General features: G+C 33.1%; 3 protein-coding genes across 3 annotated transcripts; 2 read left to right on the plus strand and 1 right to left on the minus strand.

Moving 5' to 3' along the window:
• Positions 1-1,861: 1,861 nt before the first annotated feature.
• On the minus strand, positions 1,862-23,596 carry LOC120776807 (procollagen-lysine,2-oxoglutarate 5-dioxygenase). The gene is made up of 11 exons (XM_040107807.1): positions 23,020-23,596; positions 21,137-21,228; positions 13,515-13,654; positions 12,903-13,440; positions 12,705-12,836; positions 12,521-12,642; positions 11,438-11,539; positions 11,242-11,367; positions 4,382-4,508; positions 2,788-3,222; positions 1,862-2,716 (listed from the first exon to the last, which is right to left on the minus strand). The coding sequence occupies exons 1-11, from the start codon at positions 23,150-23,152 to the stop codon at positions 2,432-2,434; spliced, it is 2,232 nt and encodes a 743-aa protein (XP_039963741.1). The 5' UTR covers positions 23,153-23,596; the 3' UTR covers positions 1,862-2,431.
• LOC120776809 (immunoglobulin domain-containing protein oig-4) lies at positions 5,577-8,250 on the plus strand. Its single transcript, XM_040107808.1, has 6 exons — positions 5,577-5,735; positions 6,877-6,983; positions 7,043-7,124; positions 7,292-7,359; positions 7,926-8,001; positions 8,078-8,250. The coding sequence occupies exons 1-6, from the start codon at positions 5,651-5,653 to the stop codon at positions 8,158-8,160; spliced, it is 501 nt and encodes a 166-aa protein (XP_039963742.1). The 5' UTR covers positions 5,577-5,650; the 3' UTR covers positions 8,161-8,250.
• Positions 9,911-11,211, plus strand: LOC120776810 (immunoglobulin domain-containing protein oig-4). Its single transcript, XM_040107809.1, has 4 exons — positions 9,911-10,353; positions 10,421-10,492; positions 10,724-10,873; positions 10,933-11,211. Exons 1-4 carry the CDS (start codon positions 10,252-10,254, stop codon positions 11,089-11,091), a joined length of 483 nt encoding a protein of 160 aa, XP_039963743.1. The 5' UTR covers positions 9,911-10,251; the 3' UTR covers positions 11,092-11,211.
• Positions 23,597-23,801: the final 205 nt, after the last annotated feature.

Below are 23,801 nucleotides of genomic sequence, written 5' to 3' on the forward strand. Positions count from 1 at the left end.
ACATGTGAAAACAAATTGATAAATACTATCGCCATGCGAGACGGCCACAAGCAACAAATATCAATACAAGCTAACAGCGGCGACCAATGCAAAGGCAAAATTTACACATTAACAGCGGTGGTTTGGCGAAATAACAGAGATATGAAACGGAAGCAGCTGTAAACAGCAGAAGCGAGTACGAAAATGTGAATGCACGGCTAACCGTTGATAAAAGTTTAATGTTTGCATTTTTGCACATATACACATAGAAAGACAAATCTGTACATATATACAAACATGCAAATATATATTAAAACATGTACATATATACATATAAGCACACTTGTGTTGAAAATATGTATATTGCGCATATTTGAATGTTGATTAACACTCTGCTTTCTATGGCAATGCTGTGAAGTGAACAGAGTTTATTTTTTTACAGCAAACTGTTATTAGCAGCAAGTTTGAACAGTTGCTTAATATTTCACTTTGGGGAATAAACAAATACAAATCCGTGACCACAAAAAAGAACATAACTCGATTTTGAAAAAGTTTGACTTTTACATATAAGGGGAACAAAAAAAGAACATAACTTGATTTTGAAGAAGAGAGAAAAAAGAACATACATATGTACATAACTTGATTTTGAAGAATTTTGACGTTTTCATATAAAAGGAACTAGTAGTACCTCAGTTTTTTAGATAACGTTCTGAAATTTTGTACCCATTCTTTTCTCTTTAAGAAGCTTCCCATTTGTCGGAATTGCCGTTATCGAAGCACTATAACCTATTTCAGCCATACAAATTGTCCGATCCCCATTATGCTTTTGTATGCAAACTTTTTTAATTGAGAAGATATCATTGCGAAATTTAGCATAAATTATTTTACAGAGCAACACTACAATCTCCAAAAAAATTTTTTCAGTTCGGACAACTATAGCGTATATGTAGCTGCCATGCAAACCCACCGATCAAACTCAAGTCGAACAAATTATTCAGAACGGACCCCTAATCTATTTCAATTAATTCTACGGAAAACTTAAAACATTAATATATTCTATGGCAATGACAAGTTCTATAGAATACCTTTTTTCCAGCCGCTCCCACGACAGTCGGGTCTACGTAACCGGAACGCACCCGGATTCTTTGTCCGGTCAAGGACAGAATTCTGCCGCTACAACAACAACAACATGTATTTTTTCAACAATCCAATCTTGAAACTCTGAAATGTATTCGACTAACGAGTTATGAATACTAGAGCGTGTCGACTTTTTTCTGTAAAATCGCGTATGCGGGAAATGTTCTACGAATCATTCTGAACAACTTTGCATAAGAAACTATGGGTCTAAAGCCGTTTTCAAGCCAGCGTATTTAAATGCGAAGTTTAAAAAATCTGAATAATCGGTTGTAAGGGAGATATGCGAAGTAGTTGTGCGATCTGACCGATTCCGTTAAATGATGTATTGAATATCAAATTGCATCTATGTATTAAATTTCAGTCGGATATTTTAAGAACTGACGAACAACAATTTATAATCCATGTTGTTGTTGTTGTTGTTGGTGGGAAAGTTTTATGATCCCTAAAAAACTGCGGCTTAAAAATCGCTGGGTTGAAACCTATGATCTTTTGGGCATATTTGTTCAAATTTGTTTTCGCAGACGCGATTTTTCCGTTTTTTTGGCTCCCTATAAATCAACCCGCTCAACCCGCTGCTTACAAACACATGATCATCATAGCTTTGGTTAAACAAATAACAGTAATATGTTCACTAATACTAATTATTTAAACGTATCTCCAATTTACGTGATGAAGTAATTAAAAACTATGATAACAAAGAACACGAAGCACTCTAATCAACTTATTGTGTACAAAAAACACATCCTTTATATTACTATTTTACATAAAATGTTTATTTGTTCATTGCTTATAAATCAATCACTTTTTAGCAAACACATACATCAGCTAATTGTTAAGGTAAATATAAAATGTTGTAAAAAATTGTCAATTCGAGTACATTTTGACTGTGTCAATTCATTGTGATTATTTGATTAAATGCGGCTTCACTTGTTAGTTAGTTTGTAAAATATAGTAAATTCATTCGTAATGACGAGTATTCAGTAAATTACGCACGATATGCATGCAACTAGATTTTCACATTTGTTGGGGAAAAATTGCTTTGTTGTGTATATAAGTAATGTATTGTATATTATTATTATTACTCGACTTGCGAATTAAGTAGACTCTTACGATTCGATACGATAACTAAGAAAGTTTTTCCAGATGCCACATACTATGCGCATAAATGTATGCATAAATGTATTCATAAGGAAAGCGACTACAAAACAACTAAAGGTAATCTTTGGACAGGCCAATGGCAGTTTTTGCTTAAATTCTAAACGACTGTTGCGCTACGATGCGCTCCTCCGCTGCTTTAGACCGCAAAATGTCGCATTTATGGATCAACAAACGAAATCATTATGTAACGCGTGCCATTTGTCACCGGTAAGCCTTCATGGTAGTGCGTCAAACGACCTGGATGCATAAACATCCAACCTTTGCGCGTCTTATCCACCTGACAGTTGTAGCGTAGGAAACGGCAGCCACCGCCCTCATAATCCACATCCACGCTATTCAATGCGATATTAATCGTGTATGTGGAGGAGTCATGGTGTGGACGCAGTGACGGTTGTTCATCCGGGCGATAGCGCACAACGAAATTCATGAGCGACCGTGGCGGCTATATATATGAATACAAATTTTATATTTAAAAATAATTTTTAAACATAAATTTTCAACTCTCGCACTCACATTATGATAGTAGCCCATGAAAACTTTCTCTTGCAGCGGACGCACAATGTAATCCAGGAACTTCAGCCACACACCATCCAATCCCACCTGTTTCATGTGTATGTCACGTGTGGGTACCGCTTCGTAGCCACCCTCTAAACGCGCATCTTTATTGCTGCCATCCGACCATTTGCCGAAGTTTTCCATAATCGCCACCATATCATCGCAAAAAGCGTCGGTACCGACTTGAAACCAGAAAACATCGGGACAGGGTTGCTCAATGGTTGTATTCGGTTCCAAATGTTTAAAATAATTTGGATGTATATACTTTCTGACCCAATCGTATTTATTGCTGAATATCGTGTAGAAGTCAGGACGCGCGACGGCGGTGTCGAAATTATCGGCATTTACCAAATGACCAAAGATATGCTGGTTAGTGACGTACATGAAGACACCCTGTAAGAAATAAGAAGCATAGAGTTTGGTGTGACTTAAAACTGTTTAAGAAAATTTCTTTAGGAGTATTTATGGCAGTTAAATAAAGTATTATTTTATAATTGTACGATAACGAAGACCCAAATTTGTCTCTCACACGTCGTTCTCAAGCGTTGGGCATCTCTGTGACGTCGTTGTGGCGAATTTTGCGAAAAGATCTTGGCCTTCATTCTTCAAATTGACGCAAAAACTGAAGCCGCTTGACCACCAGAATCGTCGTACGTTCGTGAATTGAGCTGAGCGACAACTTGAAAATGATTCGGATTTTCATCTAAAAAACATCTTCAGCGTTGAGCCTCATTTCTGGCAGAATGGCTTCGTCAATAAGCCGAATCCATGCGTACTCCACGAGTTACCATTGCATCCGGACGGTTTGGTGCGGTTTATGGGGCGCCGACATCATTAGACCGGTCTTCTTCCGTAATGATCAAGACCGGCATGTTACTGTGAATGGTAATCGCTACCGCATAATGATAAACGAATATTTTTGTCCCGATTTGGAAGATATAGACTTGGACAATATGTATGTGGTTTCAACAGGACAGCGCCACAAGACACGCAGCGAATGTCACTATCGATTTATTGAACACCAAGTTTGGTGAACGTGTTATCTCATGAAATGGCCCAGTCAATTGGCCGCATCGGTCATGCGATTTGACGCCGTTAGTCTATTTCCTGTGGGGCTAGGTCAAGTCTAAGGACTATACCAACAAGCCAGCGACGATTGATGAACTTCGTGCCCGTGATGGCCATGCAAATGAAAGCGAGTTCCATACATAATGGCATCGAATGTACAGGAATGAATTGATATGCCAAACCGCTTTTGTAGCGCTCTTATTGAAACCCCCGTTATAAGTGCAATAAAAATTACTATAATTAGCTTTCATGACGGGTAAAAAACTAAAGCAATGAACTTATGCAGATATATATGTATGTACTTATATATTATTTATCTCCAAATCTCCTTCCACTGATCACGTTTTGGAGCTTCTCAGTGCAGTTGCCCGAAAAAGAATAAAAAACATTTTAAGTACTCCAATACACGTAAGTAAACCAATGGTCGTATATACCATATATGTACATACATACATATACTATATAATAACATGATTTTACTTACAGCTCTGCGTAGCGACTCGCACATTGCCATATCGGGGTCATAATCGCGATGCTGATACGAGATATGTTTGAATGCGCTGCTCTTGATCAGATAAACACTGGACACATAAGGGACATTCCACATGCCGCTGAAATCAAAACGAAAAAGAAGACATTAATACACAAATTACAAAAAAAAACTAGAAAACAGTGCATAAGGATAAAGAAATATCGTATATGCTATAAAAGTAGATGATACAATAATGAGAGCTGATGCAAATTGGTGTACATATAAATCTATAAATAACACTATACAAAACAACTATGCGCGGGACAGATGAAGGCTTTGAAATCCGGAAGATATTTGCAATTACATATGTACATATACGGAGCAGCACGAGTTGGCGCGAAATACAATGTAAGTTCAACATTTGTCCAAATGCGGACAATGGATTGAAATTAAAAAAAAAATATATAAAAAAAATATTCGCAAAAGTGCAACAAAGTAAACAAATTCATAAATCAACCAATGACACATAGTTCCAACCAGCGAAATCGTCATCACAAACATCACAATATATGTACAAGTATATGCATAAGTTGCGCCTTCGAGGGGCTGATTTGCGAAAAAAATTTCCTAGTTTTTGTACGCGGCCAATTTGTTAATTTAGTGTACGAGAATAAACAAGCTGAACCCATAACTCAATGTAGGTGTATTGGTAAGCTGCAGTCTGCCACTAAAGCGGTTATTCGCCACTATGTCAATTGAAAATGTGGGGGCAAAGCCGAGCACAGCATCGTGGGTAGGTGTATGTCGCGATAATGATTTTGTGGCATGTTAGGGAGGCTACTGGTGACGCGTGTAATCACAATATTGACGATGGCGACGACGTAGTTGACGGCGCACAGTTTGATTGCGGCTTTCGCGTGGTCAGTAGTTGCAGAAACATGCATTTGAGCTAACACAGCAAGCAGTGAAAAGTGATAGACAAATTAGGCAAATATTGTTTTAAGGTGTAAAAGAAGTGGACAAGACAAATAAAATAAAATTTTAAGATTAAAAAAAGCACTTTGTGAACAAAAATATCTAAAGAGCAGACAAAAAGCAATTATTTGGATTTTTATACGTTCTGAAGCATACTTTTTTGGAATTTTGCTGCTGTTTTTGCTAGTGCAAATGAAAAATTAGTATAAAAAAGTTGAATTTAATTCAAAGAAAATTTTATTTCACACTATTACTTAACTACACTCAAATACAAATAAAATATAATACTAATAAATATTAAATAAAATGCGCATTGCATTCGACAATAGTTTTGGTTACATTTCTTTGCTGCTGATAAATTGTTTGTTGCTCTCCAGCAGCGAGGCGCAGCGTAAGTGATATATTATAAAATAAATATTAAATTGACATAATTTGCGAAAAAAAAAAATAAAAATTTATACTGCATATAGTACTATGTACATATTTGTTAAAATTGTTGTGAAATGCGGATTCGAAAAAATTATTATAATAACAAAAAATAATATTATAAAAAACATTATAAGATCAAAAAAATATAATGCAAAAAAATTATAATAAAAAATAAAATTAAATTAAAAAAATATTATAATGAAAAAAAATAATTATTATTATCACAAAAAATTTTGTAAAAGTTACACAAAGAATATGGTGAAAAAATTTTAAATGCTTATTTTTTTAAATTTAATTTGCAAAAAAAATTTAATTAGCAAATAAGTAAGTTAGCAGCAAATTATTAAATATTTTTAAATAAATATTCATATTTTTTTAAAAGTAAATTGAAAATTTTCAATAAAAATTGCTATTTGAAGTCAAAAATTAAAAAATATATAAATTTTAAATTAAAAAAATGTATAAAATTAAATTAAAAACTAATTACACATCAAAGTAAAAAAACACATTTGCATAATACAAAAAAATTACCATAAAACAATTATAATAAAAAAAATTATGTTCAAAATTACACAAAATTAAAATTTAAAATAGTTGCAAAAGTTAAAACTGTACGCAAATCAATGTAAAAAAGCATATACATATATACATACATATATTTAAAATAAACTTATATTACAAAATATTAAAAATATCTTTTTACTAAAATTAAAACTTTATTAAAAAAATTGTAAAAAAATTCAAAAATTTTAAAATATTTAAATTTTGATACTAACTCTATATATAGTATTACTATAAAACATTGTGTTTTGATAATAATTTCCAATAAAAAAAATCTATTATAAAAAATAAATAAATTTTGATATGAAAAATTATAAAAATTAAAATAGATATAAATTTTAATTAAAATAATAATAATAATAAAATTTAATAAAATTATATATTAATAAATAAAAATTATTTATAACAAACCGAAAATATGTATTTTAAATAGTTGAGCCTTTTTAGGAATTTGATACTCTTTCTTATATTGCTTTAATAAAGACTGTTATTTAAAAAAATTCTAATTTATTTATTATTATTATATTATTTTCACCAACTAGGCACCGTCGGCGCACGCGGCGTGTTGCGTAGAAACTATACGGGCAAAAAACCAGTTGTCATACAACATCGCTCTCAGGATGCCGTCAATTATTACGAACATGAAAATGTAAACTTTTGCATTTTTGCCTTCGTGCATCTCAACTGATACTTTGTTTACATTTTTAGGGCGCCAAAATAATAAAATCCTCTCATTTTGAGTTGGATTATACGCTGGGAAGAAAAATTACATTCTTCTGCATGGCACAGGGTAGGTGAAATGGCATAATTTGATAGTAAAAAGTATAATGGTATTAAAAAATATTTATAACATAAACTTATTACTTATTATATTAAATTCAGTGCTAAAAGTTAAAACAAAATCGGAAAATTCAGAAAACTTGTTTTTTCATAAAAATTTCTTTGATCTCTCTGCAGGCAATCCACGTCCCACAATCACTTGGTTCAAAGATGGCGCCGAATTGTATCAGCATCGATTTTTCCAGGTAAAATATAAAAGAGGAGACGATTTCAGATTTTAAATGAGTATTCGATTTTATATGAATATAAATGTATATATAAACATAAAAGGTACCAATACTTTAGGGAACCGCGTTGAAAGTCGGCGCGAGGCCGGATTTGATGCTCGATATCTCTTAAACCAACATGCATTCGTTCAAATCCTTTAAAGAACCCGTTGCAAGTTGTGCCTACATTGAAAATATGCCAAAAAATCGTTTTTTTTTTTGTTCAAACCACGAACAGTTTATATGGACCAGTCCGGATCAAATTTGATCTTGTGTGAAAATGAACATTTGGAAATTTTTTCGTATAAAATTTTTTTTTTACTTAAAATTATCAAATTTTTAAAATTGAAGTTTTCAAATTTTTTCAAATTAAAATTTTCCAAAAATATTGTATTAAATCACGAACATTGGCGACACTTTGAAAATGGAAAATTTTTGTTGGCATTTATAAATTGGAAGAAGACGACGTTGTGGGTTTCGATCACTTCGACTAAACAGCACAACAGTAATTGATGAAAACCTTCTTTCTTTTAACAACTTCCTAGGTACATGAGTCACACATTGATACGGATATAATCAAATCGAAAATGGAAATCGATCCGACCACACAAATGGATGCAGGTAGCACGATTTATTTGAACTTTTATATAAAATAAGTGAATTGTTTCTAATACCTATTTAATGTAAAAATTCACAGGCTACTATGAATGCCAAGCCGACAACATTTACGCAATCGATAGACGCGGTTTTCGCACCGATTACGTTATGATTAACTTTTAGCAAATACAATTTTCTAAATACCAAACTTTTGTGTAAATTTTTTTTTAGAAAATGTATACGAATAAATATTGCACGTAATATAAAATAAAATATATAAATAAGTGCTAACAGTTAATTTTGTATGCATATTTAACACCTTTATATATTAGTCCGAATAAATTTTGACTTAAACCAAATCAGTGTGCCTCTAATTACTTGCAATGACAGCAGCCTAATATGATTAGGGACCATGAGCGAACCTTACATATGTATGTATCTATGTAAATAATCTAGTATACTACAAAATCCGTGATGGGAAGAAACCTAGTAGAATAATATTTGGCGACAAATTGTCGCAATTATTTAATTCAGGCAATTTTCGGTTTGACGTTGTATTTGTTTATGCTGACTTCTGGTCCCAGACAATTGGGTGTAAATGAGCAAATTGTAAAAGAGTTAAACCGATTTTGTGTGGCGCAGCAAATTACAGTGGCACTTTACTGGATATTTTTGATATAATAAAATAAAATTGTAGTGATAGAATATTTTTTTTTATAACTTGGAAACTGGTAAAAAAATAGTTTGCAATTATTATTTCTAAATATTTACAAATTTTTTTCAAATTAAAATTTTAATTTTTTTTCAAATTTTTTCAATTTCAAATTAAAATTTTCAAATTTTTTCAAATTAAAATTTGCAAACTTTTTCAATTTCTTGGTTTTTACTTTACTATGACCCGAAATAGAAAAGGGTATTTATCAATTCGTTTTGCCCGCACAGTTTATATGGACCAGTATAGATAAAATTTGATCTTGTGTGCGAAAATTAAAATTTTCGAATTCAAATATTTTTAACTTAAAATTTTCAATTTTTTCCATATTTTCCAAATTAAAATTTTCAAATTCTTAAAAATTTAAATTTTCAACTACTTAAAAATTTAAATTTTCAAATTAAAATATTTAAATTTATTGATTCAAAATTTTCAAATTAAGATTTTCAAATACTTCAAATTAAGATTTTCAAATTCTTCAAATTAAAATTTTCAAATTTTTCAAAATTAAAACTTTTAAAATATTTTGTAAGAAAATTTTTAAATTTTTTTCAAATTTAAGTTTGTTACTGTATGGCTAGGAAAGAAATACATTAAAACTAATAAAGCGAAATTTACTAAATTTAAAACAGTTCTTTTAATATCATATTATCATGAATTTTAAATAAAAACAAGCTTTAACATGTCCTAACGCCTGTAATTAGGCAACAAATAGCGTTTTTCACTTATGAAAGCAAGAAAATATTTATTTTTCAAAATTCAAAACGCCTAAAAATATGTAGCTAAACTTGATTTATAAATAAAACTTAACATTAAAGCTATTTTTAGTAGCCTACTAACGTGACATTGCAAAAATTGGTATGCAGCGCACTGTGCCACAATGTATTATACTTGAAAACTACTAAACAAATTTAAAACATTCAAAAAAAAAAAAAAAATTTGCTCCATGACCTAAAAGTAGACAGATGCGGAAGGGTGTCACATGCTTATCATATCGTCTGCAAAGCTTATGCGCATTAATATATGCATATAGCACTGAAAGTTGAAAATATGCCATAAATGGATAAGTGCCAAGTGGCTGAGAGTGAAATTTCGTGATATGTAGTAGGTGCAAAGGTACAACACAAACACGTTGGGCCCCTGCAAAAAGTGTAGCTTTAAATTTTCAAATTTAACCAGACACATGCTGCGACTAACGGTCCCTTGCATTACGTCCAAACTCAAACACACAATTAAGCCGAACAACGTGATTGACTGCAGATTCACAAAATATCCGCTGTTTAGTCGTATTTATCCGGTCGAAGTGTACAGCAAGCAATAATACGGCAGCGATCGTAACGGGCGAGCGTATAGCGCTAGTTAAAGTGTTAACACACTCGAGCCGTACCGAAACGTAACCGAGCCCAAATTGAAATAAATTATATACAAAACATTACTAAAGTGGTTTCGAAAAATAAACAACTATTTTATAATTTAAGTAATATTTCAAAAACTGTTTTCGTGCTTCAATTATATTGCACAATAAATAATATTTTTGCACCACCACTAATTGCTATAAAATCATGAATGTAAAAGTGCTTTTGATTTGCTTTGGTGTGCTAATATTGAGCTGTCAAGTGTGTGATGGCCGACGTGGACGTGGTAGAGGACGCACCAAATCGCGAGTATGTGCGCTTGAGTAAACTAAACACTAATGGTTTATTAATTAAAATAAATGTTTCAAATTTGCAGGTACAAATCGGTTTACCCATAACGGGCAAATATCGCGATCCTGAGTCGGATCAGTATTACAACAATAATAATGTAAGTAAAGCTGAAATTCTAATAATTTCGAAATTGATATTTTTAGCGCAAAGTTTGTTTTACTGAATAGAAAACAGTATTTTTGATTTATAAACGCTTTGGCAAACACTATATGACACCCTTTTATGCGAAATTCAAATAGCGCTTATTAAAATTAATTTTATTATGCAAAATTTAAAAAACGCTATATGAAAATCTAATTTTACAACACTTATTGAAAATCATTTACAGGGCGCAAAAATTTTGCAAGCCTCCCATTTCGATTATGAATACGTTTTGGGTCATAAAATTGCTTTCCTTTGTGTGGCCAAAGGTAATCCACGTCCACATATAACCTGGTACAAAGATGGCACAGAGATTTTTCAACATCTCTACATGCATGTGAGTACACAAATTAACAGCTATTAATGCGCTTTTCAATTAACTAACTACTTTGACAGGTACATGAGTGGCGCATTGGCGAGGATAAAGTTAAATCGAAAATCGAAATCGATCCCGCCACACAAATGGATGCCGGTCTTTATGAATGCACTGCTGATAATATGTACTCAATTGATCGGCGTAGTTTCAAGACAGATTTCTCTATTGCTTTCGATTAAGTTATTGGTGTTTGCATTTTTATAATACTATCATAGCTTTTTCATACTAAAAATAGCTTTACTGTGAAGCGTTATTTTAGGCCATTCATGCAGTTTTACAAATAAAACTTAGTTTTAAAATATAAAAATGTTTTTTGGTTTTTTACTCACGTAAATGAGGCCTTCACAATGTCCACATAGTCGTGTGAGCGCGCATAGTAGCCGCCATCGGAAAGTGCACCCCAGAAATTGCTCCATAATTCATCGTATTTGCTCACCACAGGCGCAACGAATTGTCTGACATGAAAATAATTTTTAAATGTCTTTGTGTTATAAAACAAAGGTATTATTTAATTAAATAAACTACCTATTCATGATTAACAACTCGCGCAACAATTGCGGATCATCTATTTGCACAGCGGCGTCCACGAAGAATATATAGTCGCTCTGCTTTTGTTTAGCCTGTTGGCTGTGTGAGAAAAAGAAGCACATAATGCAATTAATAAATTAACAAATAAATTTAAAAATAATAATAATTTTTTCTTAAAAAGATAAGAAGCTTAAAGCCAATTTAGTGCCATTTTTGTTGTTTTGAAATTAAAACGACAAGAAAAAACTTTAACTGCTCCGAAGTGGGTATTCCAACTTCGGAAAATAACGAAGTTTCCAAACAAGAACTTGAAAAATTTTCTTCAGATATTGTAGCGTTATCTCAGAAAGTAATATATATCAAATTTCGTAAAGATAGTTCTTCAAATACGGAAGATTTTCATACAAGGACTTGATACCGATTGTTACTTTTGTATGGCAGCTATATGCTATAGTGGTCCTATCTGAACAATTTCTTCGAAGATTGCGCTATTGCCTTAGACAATAACCCAAGCAAAATTTCATGAAAATATCTCGTCAAACGAAAAAATTTTTCATACAAGCACTTTCTTCCGACCGTTATAACAGTTGAACTCGAAAATTTCTTCAGATATTGTAGTGTTGTCTTAGAAAGTAATAAATACGAAATTTCGTACAGATATCTCTTCAAATACAAAATATTTTCATACAAATATCTGATTCGGATTGTGAATTTGTACGGCAACTATATGCTATAGTAGTCTGATATCAGCGATTCCGACAAAAGAGCAGTTTCTTGGGAGAAAAGGACATGTGCCAAATTTCAGATCGATATCTCCAAAACTGAGGCACTTATTCATGTATTTACAGACAGACAGACAGACAAACAGACGTGTCTCAATCGACTCAGCTCAAGGTGCTGATAACTTAGAGTTATAATTTAAATGATCTCAGACATTTCCTTTTGGGTGTTACTAACTCCTTGGCAATCTCAATTTACCCCCTCCAGGGCATAAATATAATTTGAAGCGTCTAATTTTTTTCTTAAAATTAGTAAAAACTCAAATAACAATTTACAACTATAAATAAATCTACAACTTACAGCGCCAACTCACGACCGCGTTGCTCATTCAGCTCATCGCTGGAAAGCACGATTTTCGCGCTGCGGTACTCCTTTTCTACGCGCTTAAGAAAAGCTTTCGCCATATCATCATGGAATTTTTGCTGTAATTAAAATTGGCACAATCACAATATGTTTTCTATAAGAAAAATTAGCTCAAACGCACATTGCTGTAAATGTATAGATGCAAATTTTGCTTGGGATAGTTAAGGTTTTCGACTTTCTGCAGGAACATATCGAAGAAAGGCACTGTTTCTGTAACGATGAGCGCTACAGACACAACGGGCAGATTCTTTTCCTGCAAATCAAACATTTGTTATAATTTTTTGCATAACTATTTGCACAAATGTATGCCACAACTCACTTGCAACTCCAAACGATCTTCCTGACATATCAAACACTCGCCATGGAAGGTTTTCGCCAAATAATTTGCAAATGCATTTAACTCGACTTTACTCGGTCCATTACCGTGTATAATACTCGGCTCGGTCATAAAGTTAATATTCTGCAATTTGCCCTCATTCGAGTCCAAGTCCACATTCAGCTTGACATCTTCACGGGCGCCATTCAAATTCTGGAACAAACGCGATTGCGTGTCCAATTGTATGCTCAATTTTTTACGTTTATCTACATCAAGGAATATTTTCGTATAGTAACGTTGATCATCGTAGTCGTCTTTGATTTCCTCAGCGCTTAAAATGCTATAAATCTCCGGTGCGTAGCCGATAAAAGCGCCCGAGTTCAGGTATGGCGATGAGTTGGCCTCCGACACTGGGGGATATGACTTGGCCAATTTCACATCAGGCCAACAGAATTTTTCCGCAGAGAAGAGCACTCTAGCGCCGAATTCTTTGAATTTCTTATAAATATCCTTAAGGCCGGTGGTGAAGACGACATCGTAGCTGTGAAGAAAGTAGTGGGAGCATGGTTAAGTAAAACTTAGTTAGTAAACTAATAAATTTGTTTTTAGAGTTACCTGTCGGTGAACAAAATAATTGTGTTTTTCTCATCTTTGAAAGGCTCAACAGCTTCGCGTAGCAAGCGTATTTTATAGCCGCCGCCCAAACCATTCATATCGCCGCCTTTCCACTCCTCATCCATGCCAAGCGTATTCACCTGCAGATTGAGTAAATAAAATCTTTACAGTTTTTCTAAAGATAGCTATATAAGTCAATATACATAAATACATATAATATCAGCAAAGCTCAACGACCTCTTCTTTTATATGGCTTTTTGATAAACAAATAAAATTTTATTTCGCTGCAACGCTTGCTTTTCTTAATTGTTTTGCTAATGGCAATTCAAAAGTTGAGCATCAAGCTTAGTTTGTATTAATCATTGTGTTGTGCATTCAAGTAAGTTTTTGTTAATTCGATAAAATTTACAGTTACGACTGTTATTGTTTTTTTGCATCATCTTGCCATCGGCAAGAAATAAACATAGAAATTAAGACTCTTATTATTATTGAATGTCATATAAAAGCTTTGATTGAGATCTTTTTCAATTGTTGTAATTATATACTTAATAAAAGATTTACGAGGGTTACCACAAAAGTGTTTAGCATTGGTTTAGATTAGAAAACTTTACATCATTAGGAAAGAATATTGTTGAATACGTACAAAATATGTTAGATACCCACTTTCCCCCCCTTTCGCTATAACAATATTAGTTAAAATTAAGAAAAATAAGAATAAAACGGTAACTTCAGCTACACCGAAGCTGTAATACTCTTCACAGGTGCATCTCTTTTATAAAAAGGTATAAAATTATATTTTTCTTAATTTTGATCGGTTAATTTGTATGACAGCTATAAGTTAAGTGGTCTAATCTGAACAATTTCTTCAGAGATTGCATCAGTGCCTTAGGAAATAACCCATGCCTAATTTCATGAAGATATCTCATCAAATGAGAAAGTTTTCCATACAACCACTTGATTCCGATCGTTCAATTTATATAGCAGCTATATGCTATAATGGTCTAATATCGACGGTTCCGCCAAATGAGCAGCATACTGTGGGTAAAAAGAATTTGTGCAAAATTTCAGATCATTAGTTCCTCAAAAACAAGGATGGAGTCACGTGAGGAAAGTTCTCTGAGTGCCATTCACTTGGAAGTGGACAGAAACGATTCTTTTACATACGACATCCAGCCTTAGACCAAATATCCTCTGGGTAGCTAAAGAACATCCGTTTGAAGGCGAGCTAAAGTGAGCAGGCAAATCATCCCTCTCCAGGGTCCCTTAACTGGGTGCCGCTGCCCACCGGGTTGATGTCCTCTTAAAAATAAAGGCTGACATCACCGCCGTCCAAGAAGTGCGATGGACGGGACAAGGACAGAGACGAGTACGTCCTTGTGGCATTTACTACAGCGGCCATATAAGAGAGCGCAAATTCGGTGTGAAATTTATAGTGGGAGAGAGACTCCGTCGTCGAGTACTGGTATTCACCTATCAAAGTGAAGTTCTTCAACATATCGCATTTGCGTCCACGCCCCGACGGAAGAGAGGGATCAAAGATGCCTTTTATGAGCGCTTGGAGCACACCTATGAGAGCTGTCCCGCCACTATGTCTAAATCGTGCTTGGCAACTTTAAAGGTGGGCAAAGAAGGTACCTTTGGCACAATGGTCAGCCTCCATGATGAAACATCGCCAAATGGATTGGGGCTGATCCACTTCCCCGGTGCTCGAAATATTGTAGGTCTTTAGTAGCATAGAAAATTCACCAAGCACCTGGCTGGTTCCGGATCGAAAAGCCACCAACCTTAAAAACAATTACATGGCTAAATCGACTCAACTCTTTACCTCTATAATTTATATACATACTCTATAGGGTGTCTGACGTTTCCTTATGGGTGTTTTAAACATCGTGGCAAACTTCGCGAGAGCTCAGCAAGCGTTGGCCAGCAACCAGCACTTTTGAGGTTGCGAAAGCCTTCTGACCCAGAGTGGAACGGAAAATATACATTGAATTGCTAGCGCTTAGCAAGGCTCACATCGCCGAAATGCAGGTGTCCTAACTGTACACTGGCCCATTGGCACTTACGCGGTGAGGCTGAAGATTTTGGCGAACGCAACTTGTCAAAGTTGCATTGAAGAAGATGAGGTGGAAACATCTAGACACTTTCTCCACCACTTTTCAGCTTTCGCCAGACTAGAGTTGAAGCATCTCGGTTGCCATAATTTTAACGAACCCGAAAAACTTTCTGAAACAATGATCTTAGCTGCGCATCGCAAAAGTGTGCATTAAAGCATGAGAATAATAGAAATTATGAATAGTGTTAGGCTGGAGAGTTTTTTTTTTAAGATCATGAACTCCAACATCGGCAGCACCGCTTAAAATTTTGAGGGGTCTATTTTCATTACATGCCTATATGTTTTATATAGATAAGTATGTATGTATATATTTATATGTGTAAATGGTTTCAGATGACCCCATTGTCGCAACTGATGTAGAAAAATATTTGACTTATCAGCAAGATTTAATTCAGACACGACTAGCTAATTCTTGACAATTGTCGCTTTGACTGCATAAACTAATTGTTTGTCTCAAATTGCAACATACATATATGTATATAAATACAAATTTGAACACGTAGGTATATACAAGCATTCATGTACATAGAAACAACGAGACAGAAATGTACATAAAAATAATAAATACGAAACTTTTACGAAGCTGATAAGCGTAAGCCGGCAAAGCTGAGCTTGTGAACCGGTAGTGGCTTATCTAACAAAAGAAAACCTTTTGAAAACTGAGCGGCTGTAAACAAATACATATTTACTAGAATATTTGCAACTAAGTGGTTTTTTTGCCAAGACTTTTAGTGCTGGCGGTGCTTCATCCTTTCTTTTCTTACTCCCAAAATAAATCGTCAAAGCCAATTTTGAGTGTTCTACACTAGCCTGACCAGGACAAGACGAAATATCTCCTGTCATTAAACAAACAGTCGTTGCACTCGCGATTTGGTTCCCACGTCACTGTTGACAGTCATAACTTTTGTCTATCCGGGAACCAGTATTAACACCAACAACAATGTCAATCTCGTAATCCAAATCAAAATAACTCCTGCCAACAGGTGTTACTTCGTACTGAGTAGACAATTGAGAAGTAAAATCCTCTCTCGACGAAAAAAGACTAAACTCTATAAGTCACTCTTTGTTCCCGTACTACTTTATGGTGGAAAGGTATGGATGATGACAGCATCTGATGAGTCGACGTTACGAGTTTTCGAGAAAAAGGTTCTGCGGAAGATTTATTCTTCTTTGCGCATTGGCAACGGCGAATATCGCAGTCGATGGACATAGTTCAGCGAATTAAGTACAAAGTCTACGCTGGCTAGATCATGTCGCCCGTATTGATGAAAACACCCAAGCTCTGAAAGTATTCGACGCAGTACCCGCCGAGGGAAGCAGAGGAAGAGGAAGACATCCACTCCGTCCGTTCCCACGGCAGTCGGGTCTATGTAACCGGAACGGACCCGGATTTTTATCCGGCCAAGGAATTTCAACTCGGTATTTTGCATAATTGAAATACGTAAAAATGTCGTTTTTATGCCAGTCCGATTCAGATTTGAACAGTTGGTAGACCATAGTACTACAAAGAACTATGAGTTACAAAAAACTTATTCAAAATGAAACAGAGCTTCCAGAGAGAAATAAATTGCTATGCTAAGATCGAAATTAAAAAACGAGCACAAAATAAGCGCAGAACAAATTTATAAACAAAGTCTAAAAAGTTTAAGGAAATATAAAATAAGAGATATCGGTTGGACTACGTGACCGTAAGCATTTATGGACTAGTAAAAAAATATATTGTATAAAAGTCAGGAAAATAGTTGGCGATTGAAAGAGAGCGCAGTCTAGTGCACGAGAATCTGTTTTATACATACATATAATATAAATATGTTTGTACATATGTATGTATGTATTATAAACACATGTTCCAGATGTGTTTCAGTGCGCCGGATGCTGCTATGACCGACTCAACTGCTCACTAAACCGCCTACAAATAAAATCACACACATGCATGACTTTGTACATGGTAGTATATAGCTATATGTAGTTGTATGTATGTACATATGTAGAAAAAGCCTATATGCGCTCAAAAAGCGACCCAGTTCTGATTGCACGCACACGAATATATGTGATTATTTCTTCTTATGATTTCATTATTATTGTTTTCTTTCTCCAGCCGGCATACATACATATGTATGTTCTATGCGCTCGATTAAGCTATAAATTATTTTCCACTGAAAAGCGTGTTCAAATAATTAGCAAATTGCATGAAACCGTTAGATTTACTAACTACAATAAAATACAATAGATGCGCTGGAATCAAAACAGATCGCCGATCGCCTAGAAAACGAAAAAAAAAACTTTATAAAGTAAAGAAAACGACGAGTTCTAGCAGAGTGCCGAAAATCAGTGAAGCCCAGCCAAGCCTGATAACTGATAATTAACACGATATATGCAAATGGTTTGACGCATAAAACTTGTTAATTAGCATTTCGAACTATCAAACGGCGGACAACCGACCAGTCGCGCCCAAGCTGTCAGCCATCGCGTACAGTTAAAACTATATGATATTAATTTCAGCGAATTTCAGTGTCAAGCGACGATATTCAATATTTAGTTGTTTGTTTTGACCGCTTTTTGCGCGATGCTTGGCTGATAGCTGATAGCACGAAACCGAAGACAGGTCTTAAGGGAAACATGTTTTGTTTTATGTTTTTGCAGCAACAGCCGGCAAGCCACTGGATCGTGTAGCGGCTGAATCGTAATTTAAAATAGTCGTGGTAAAAAAAAGTAAAACATATGCGAATTGTTTCTCATAGATCTAATACTAAAGGCATACATTCATATACATATAATATATAGTATATACATACATATATTTAAAACGACAGGAAAATAAGTATGTAAATAAATTCAGCATGTGGCGTTTGTAGGCGAAAAAGCCGAACACAAATGAGTTAATCAAAAAGTAATAATTTAAATTTTATTTTATTGAATACAAATTAGTAAGAAATATATTATTTATGAAGGAAAATTGCAATTTTCGACAACTCTAAATTTGAAAAAAAAAAATTTTTGAACTGAATCTGTACTTTCAAAACTTTTTTTGAGATAAAACACAGAAAATTAAAAAAAAAAAACAGTCCCTGAAACCCGTCATGTTGGAATCAGAGAAATAGCAAAGGATCTCAGCATCTCTTGTGGATCAACTAAACACATTTTGGTTAATATTTTGGGTATGAAGCGTGTCAATGCTAGCCTTGTATCAAAAGACCAATCTGTAGCAAAATCACGTCGAATAAAGGTCGCAAAAGGCATGATTGACAAAGTAGCCGCCGAACCTATATTCATCGAACGCATTTTTACTGATGACGTGATATGAGCTTATGAAAATGGCGTCCAAACTGTTCAACAAGCTAGCGAACGACGCTAAAATGTGCCGAAACTGAAAAAAAAATTATGTAAAGGCACTGAAAGCTTGCCGCCGAGGCTTTTAACAAGTGTATAGAAAATTGACTTAAGCGTTGGCTCTGAAGCCTATTTTGAAGGCCACGAAAAATATAGTTTTTTTGACAGTCCGGGTCAAATTTGATTAAATTGCATAATTTGTTAAAATACTTGCAAATATTTACGAAAACACAACTACATACATATATGTATGTGAGAAACTTTAATTTACTCTTTTAAACAATAAATAAACAAAGTAACCAGTCCGGGTCAAATTTGATCAGATGGTATTTTTTTTTAGAATATTTTCAAATAACTATGAAACTACAGGTATATGTGAAAAACATTAATTTTAATAAAATTTAATTAAAAAAACTCATTATCATATATTCATCGATTGGATGCAATTTCTCTGTATAAGTCAAATCATATAAGAATCAGAATTTCTTAATAAAAAAAATTTCGAAATTTTTTATGCAGAATTAACAACATAAGATGAGATTTTATGATCGTGTCAACTTGTTTTACGTTTCTTATATATTTCTAGCGTATCAAGCTTATAACTTTTATACGTACATACATACATACATACATATGTACATACATCAATATATTCTTGTTTCCATGTCCGGCAACATTCGCTGATAAAAATCAATAACCTATCGCTACCGCAAACGTCATTTATATTAGCATTATAATTTACCGTACAATATATTCTCACCAAAGTGCCATAAAACCATCTACCTATCTAATGTATAACGTAAGGTGCTTGCACTGCCACACCACTTTTCCAAATAGCATCGGAAATTCACCTAATGCACTAATTCTTAATGGTGATCGACTAATGTCTTCATTTAAATTTTTAATTACTATTGTTTTGTAGTCAAAAATTGCTGCATTTAGCGCTAGGATTTTTTCGACAAAAAAAAAAATAAATAAATAATTAAAAAACAAACAAAAAAATGCGTTGAAAAACTCGTTATAGACATTAAAACCGAAACAATTTTTCGTACAAATTGGCTTTTAAGAGCCGTATAAATATACGTATAGATTAGGGTAGGTCAAAAAAAAACTAATATTATTTTTTTTCGTTTTATACTCTGCAAAATAGGTTCATCTATAAGTATGAGCTTTTGATTGTAACAGGACGGTTCTCCGCCTTACGGTTTTCTATTTTTTCTTATTATCAGATAGGAAAATTAATATCACGCTTGAAACTACTTGAAGAAATATCTCGCATCATAGATTTTGTAGGAAATTTAATGCTCCCATCTGCGAAAGGCGGAGTACCTTTCCCTTACAATTAAGAGCTCATACTTGGATAGATTTTCGTACTCTGTCAAGCAAACAAAATATTCGATTTCTTTTGAGTCACCTTAATATAGAACTCTATATATATTTTTCTCTCTTCATAATATAAATTTTTGTTTTTTGTATTCGAATTCGCAATGTTTTGATAATAGCGCGGAGATAACCATCGTTACCGATGTTTGCTGTCAGCTAAACTATAGTAGCCATTAATTTAAGACGTTAAATGCATAAATAGTAGAATAGAATAGACGAAAAAAGGCTGAGCTTTATGCAATGCAGGAACCTGTGCGAATAGTTGTTGCTGTTTTAGTTCTAGCTTTAAACCCGTTAACTATATTTAAAACACTTTCGATGACATGTACCAGTTTTTTCGAAAATAGAAAATACGAACTAGATATGAAAATACAATTTTTAAAGTTATTTTATTGATTTTTGTTTTTATCAATTTATATTTTATATTTCCATGAATTTTGTTACGAATATCTTTAAAATTATTTTTTGCAATAGATTTTTTATTCGTTTTTTTATTAATTTAAATTTTTTTTGATTTTTTTATGAATAATTTTAAAATTTTTTTTTCTAACAAACGTTTTATTTATTTTTCTATTAATTTAAATTTTTCTGAAATTTTAAAATTATTTTTTTTTTTGTCAAATTTATATTATAGATTATTTATTTTTTTTTTAGTTATTATATACATATTTAAATGCATATACTTTTATTTACTTATTTTTTTTTTTGGTGTTGTGTCAATTCAACTTTATTTCATAATTCAGAAAACAGATACCTACATACATATACAATATGTCCAGTGGACTTCACTCACCTCAAAGTCATAGACACGCTTTGCTGAACGCAAATACCGCAAGTATCCATCAGTGCGTTCAGTCGCCACGGTAAATACTTTTATGTGCTTTGCTGAAAAGAAACATAAAAATGTCAAATTAGACATTTATTCTTGAAAAATACTTGGTAATGCACAAAGGCTTGTCACATCAAGTCAGTACATTTAGTAGATATTTTATTACATTTTGTTTCAAGGCGTTGCGCACAATAAAAATGTTAACGGTGCTTTTTACAGTTACAAAGCTTGTTCATAAAAACGAAATGTGCTTGAATTGAAATCGTGAATATTCATATTTTATTAATGATAATTGTAAACCAATGAATTTCTAAAAAAATAAAAATTAAAATTTTTATAAAAGCTGAAAATAAAAAAAAATATATTAAAAAAATTGAAGTGGAAAAAAAATTATTCGCATAGTACGTTAAACATTAAAAAATAATAAAAAATGTTGCAAAAATATGTATTTTTTTCAGTCAGTACAAAATTTAACTAAATTGTTACTTTATTGATGACAATTAAATTGTATCGCTCAAACACATTGTGAGTTTAGTTTTGCGAAAATAGCACAAGCGATTGTAAATTGAACGTACATGTATGAATGGAAGAAAATAATGTTGCTGTATATGTGCATATGTATGTGTGTGTATGCTAGCAACTATTAGAAATATTGTCAGACTATATAAATAATATAAATTATGAATTTATATATGCATATATACATATATACACTATGTAGACTATTTTATTACGGTAATCAAAACATCAAACCGGACCGTTTATTCTGTTCTTTATATTATGTTTGTGAATGTGATTAAAAGTTTAAAAAAATTAGTATAACAAAAGGGGTATAATCAATACATACATGTATGTACATATCTGTGTATGAATAGCCATATAACCATTTTGACTTAGAAATTATGCTGATTTGATGGTGAAAGAGTTGCGACTCTCTAGCCTAGGGACTTCCAGAAAATTTATTGAATGGAAAACTTTTTTATTTGACATGATATGTTCATGAAATTTGGGGTGCATTATTGTCCAAGGCAACTGTATAAACTGCGGAGAAATTGTTCAGATGGAACCATTATAACAAATAGCTGTCATACAAACTGAACGATCGGAATCAAGTGCTTGTATGGAAAACGTTTTTATTTTACGAGATATGCATCTCCATAAAATTCGACATGGATTATTGTACAAGGCAGCGCTGCTATCTCTGAATAATATTTTTTATAGCGGATCATTATAAAATGTGAGTTTTATATGTTTTATTTAAAGGATTCCAAAATTGTACAGATATAATTTTTTATTTACTCAATATAAGTACATGTACACGATACTAATTGTTTATTCTCTAACTATATACCGGCATATATGTATGTACATATGCTTGCATGTATGTATATAAAGTAAACTTTTAATTGAGAAAGTATCCAGAAAGAGAACAACTACCCACAACCTATACATATGTACGTTCATTTGGACATACATAAGTATGGTATGTAAAAGGAAAAAGCGTTCTAGTTGCAAAGATAAACAAAAAGCTTAAGATATATAAAACATAAAAACAACAATAAATAAGGTACTAGCAAAGTGCATATGTACTATATGAAGAATAGTTTTGTACATTACACTAATGAACAGGATGCATTATTTTTGCTGAGCGACTGCAGTGCATAAGCAATCAGAGTATGATTGTGCTGGAGGAAAGAATGCAAACGCAATGAGCAAAGGAAATAGAATAGAAATGGCAAAGTGATCTCATTAGAAACTTTGTACCATTTATACGTCCATGTTTGTATATGTCATAAGCGCGTGTAATATAAAATCACAAATGTATGGAAATAATAAATATTACTCACCTCCTTCCTCCGCTGCCGCATCGCTGCTCGCATCTGTTGTCGCTGCATTTGTTGACGCCCAAATGCAACAGGACCAGAGGCTAAGCAACAATAGTAGCGTATGGTTAAACGCTGCTTGCTTAAATAACTGCATGTTTATGCGTAAAATTTATCACTATTTTCCAATTACTTTTCACACTTTGAAACACATTCGGGTTTGCTATATATTTACAGTGCACACTTAATGGATTTTATGTATTTTGGAACAGAAAAATGGAATATACTATTACGGCACAACCAACACTCTCGGGCACGTCTTTACTTCTGATAGCCAAGAAGCAACAAGCTCCCTTTAAGACGATCACAGACCAAATTGACCACACAATCACAAACAGCGCCAACAAATTTTAGCGAAATCGAGTAGACAATTGAGCGCATAAACCAAATGGGGAGCTGCTCTCTGTTTAAAAATGCTCCAACACAAACAGCTCCAAACGATAAGAATAAACAAGTATTTTAATTGGTTTTATTGCAGGGTAAATTTGAAAGTTTTGCAACACAGCTGCGACATCAGCTGTTAATGTAGTGTTGCCGCATCTTGGTTAGTGGAAACGTACACTGCGAGAAAGTTATTATTTTTTTTAATTTTTGAAATTTAAGTTTATATTATTAAAAAAAAATAGTTTTAGCAAAATATATAATAGAACACAATATTATTCATATAAATAATAAGTGCACATCTACTGTTGTATACGCATATATTAGCATTTATTTATATTTGCATATCAATTTTTCAGTTTTCT

Source organism: Bactrocera tryoni, chromosome 5 (genome assembly GCF_016617805.1).
Source record: "Bactrocera tryoni isolate S06 chromosome 5, CSIRO_BtryS06_freeze2, whole genome shotgun sequence".
NCBI lineage: Eukaryota > Metazoa > Arthropoda > Insecta > Diptera > Tephritidae > Bactrocera > Bactrocera tryoni.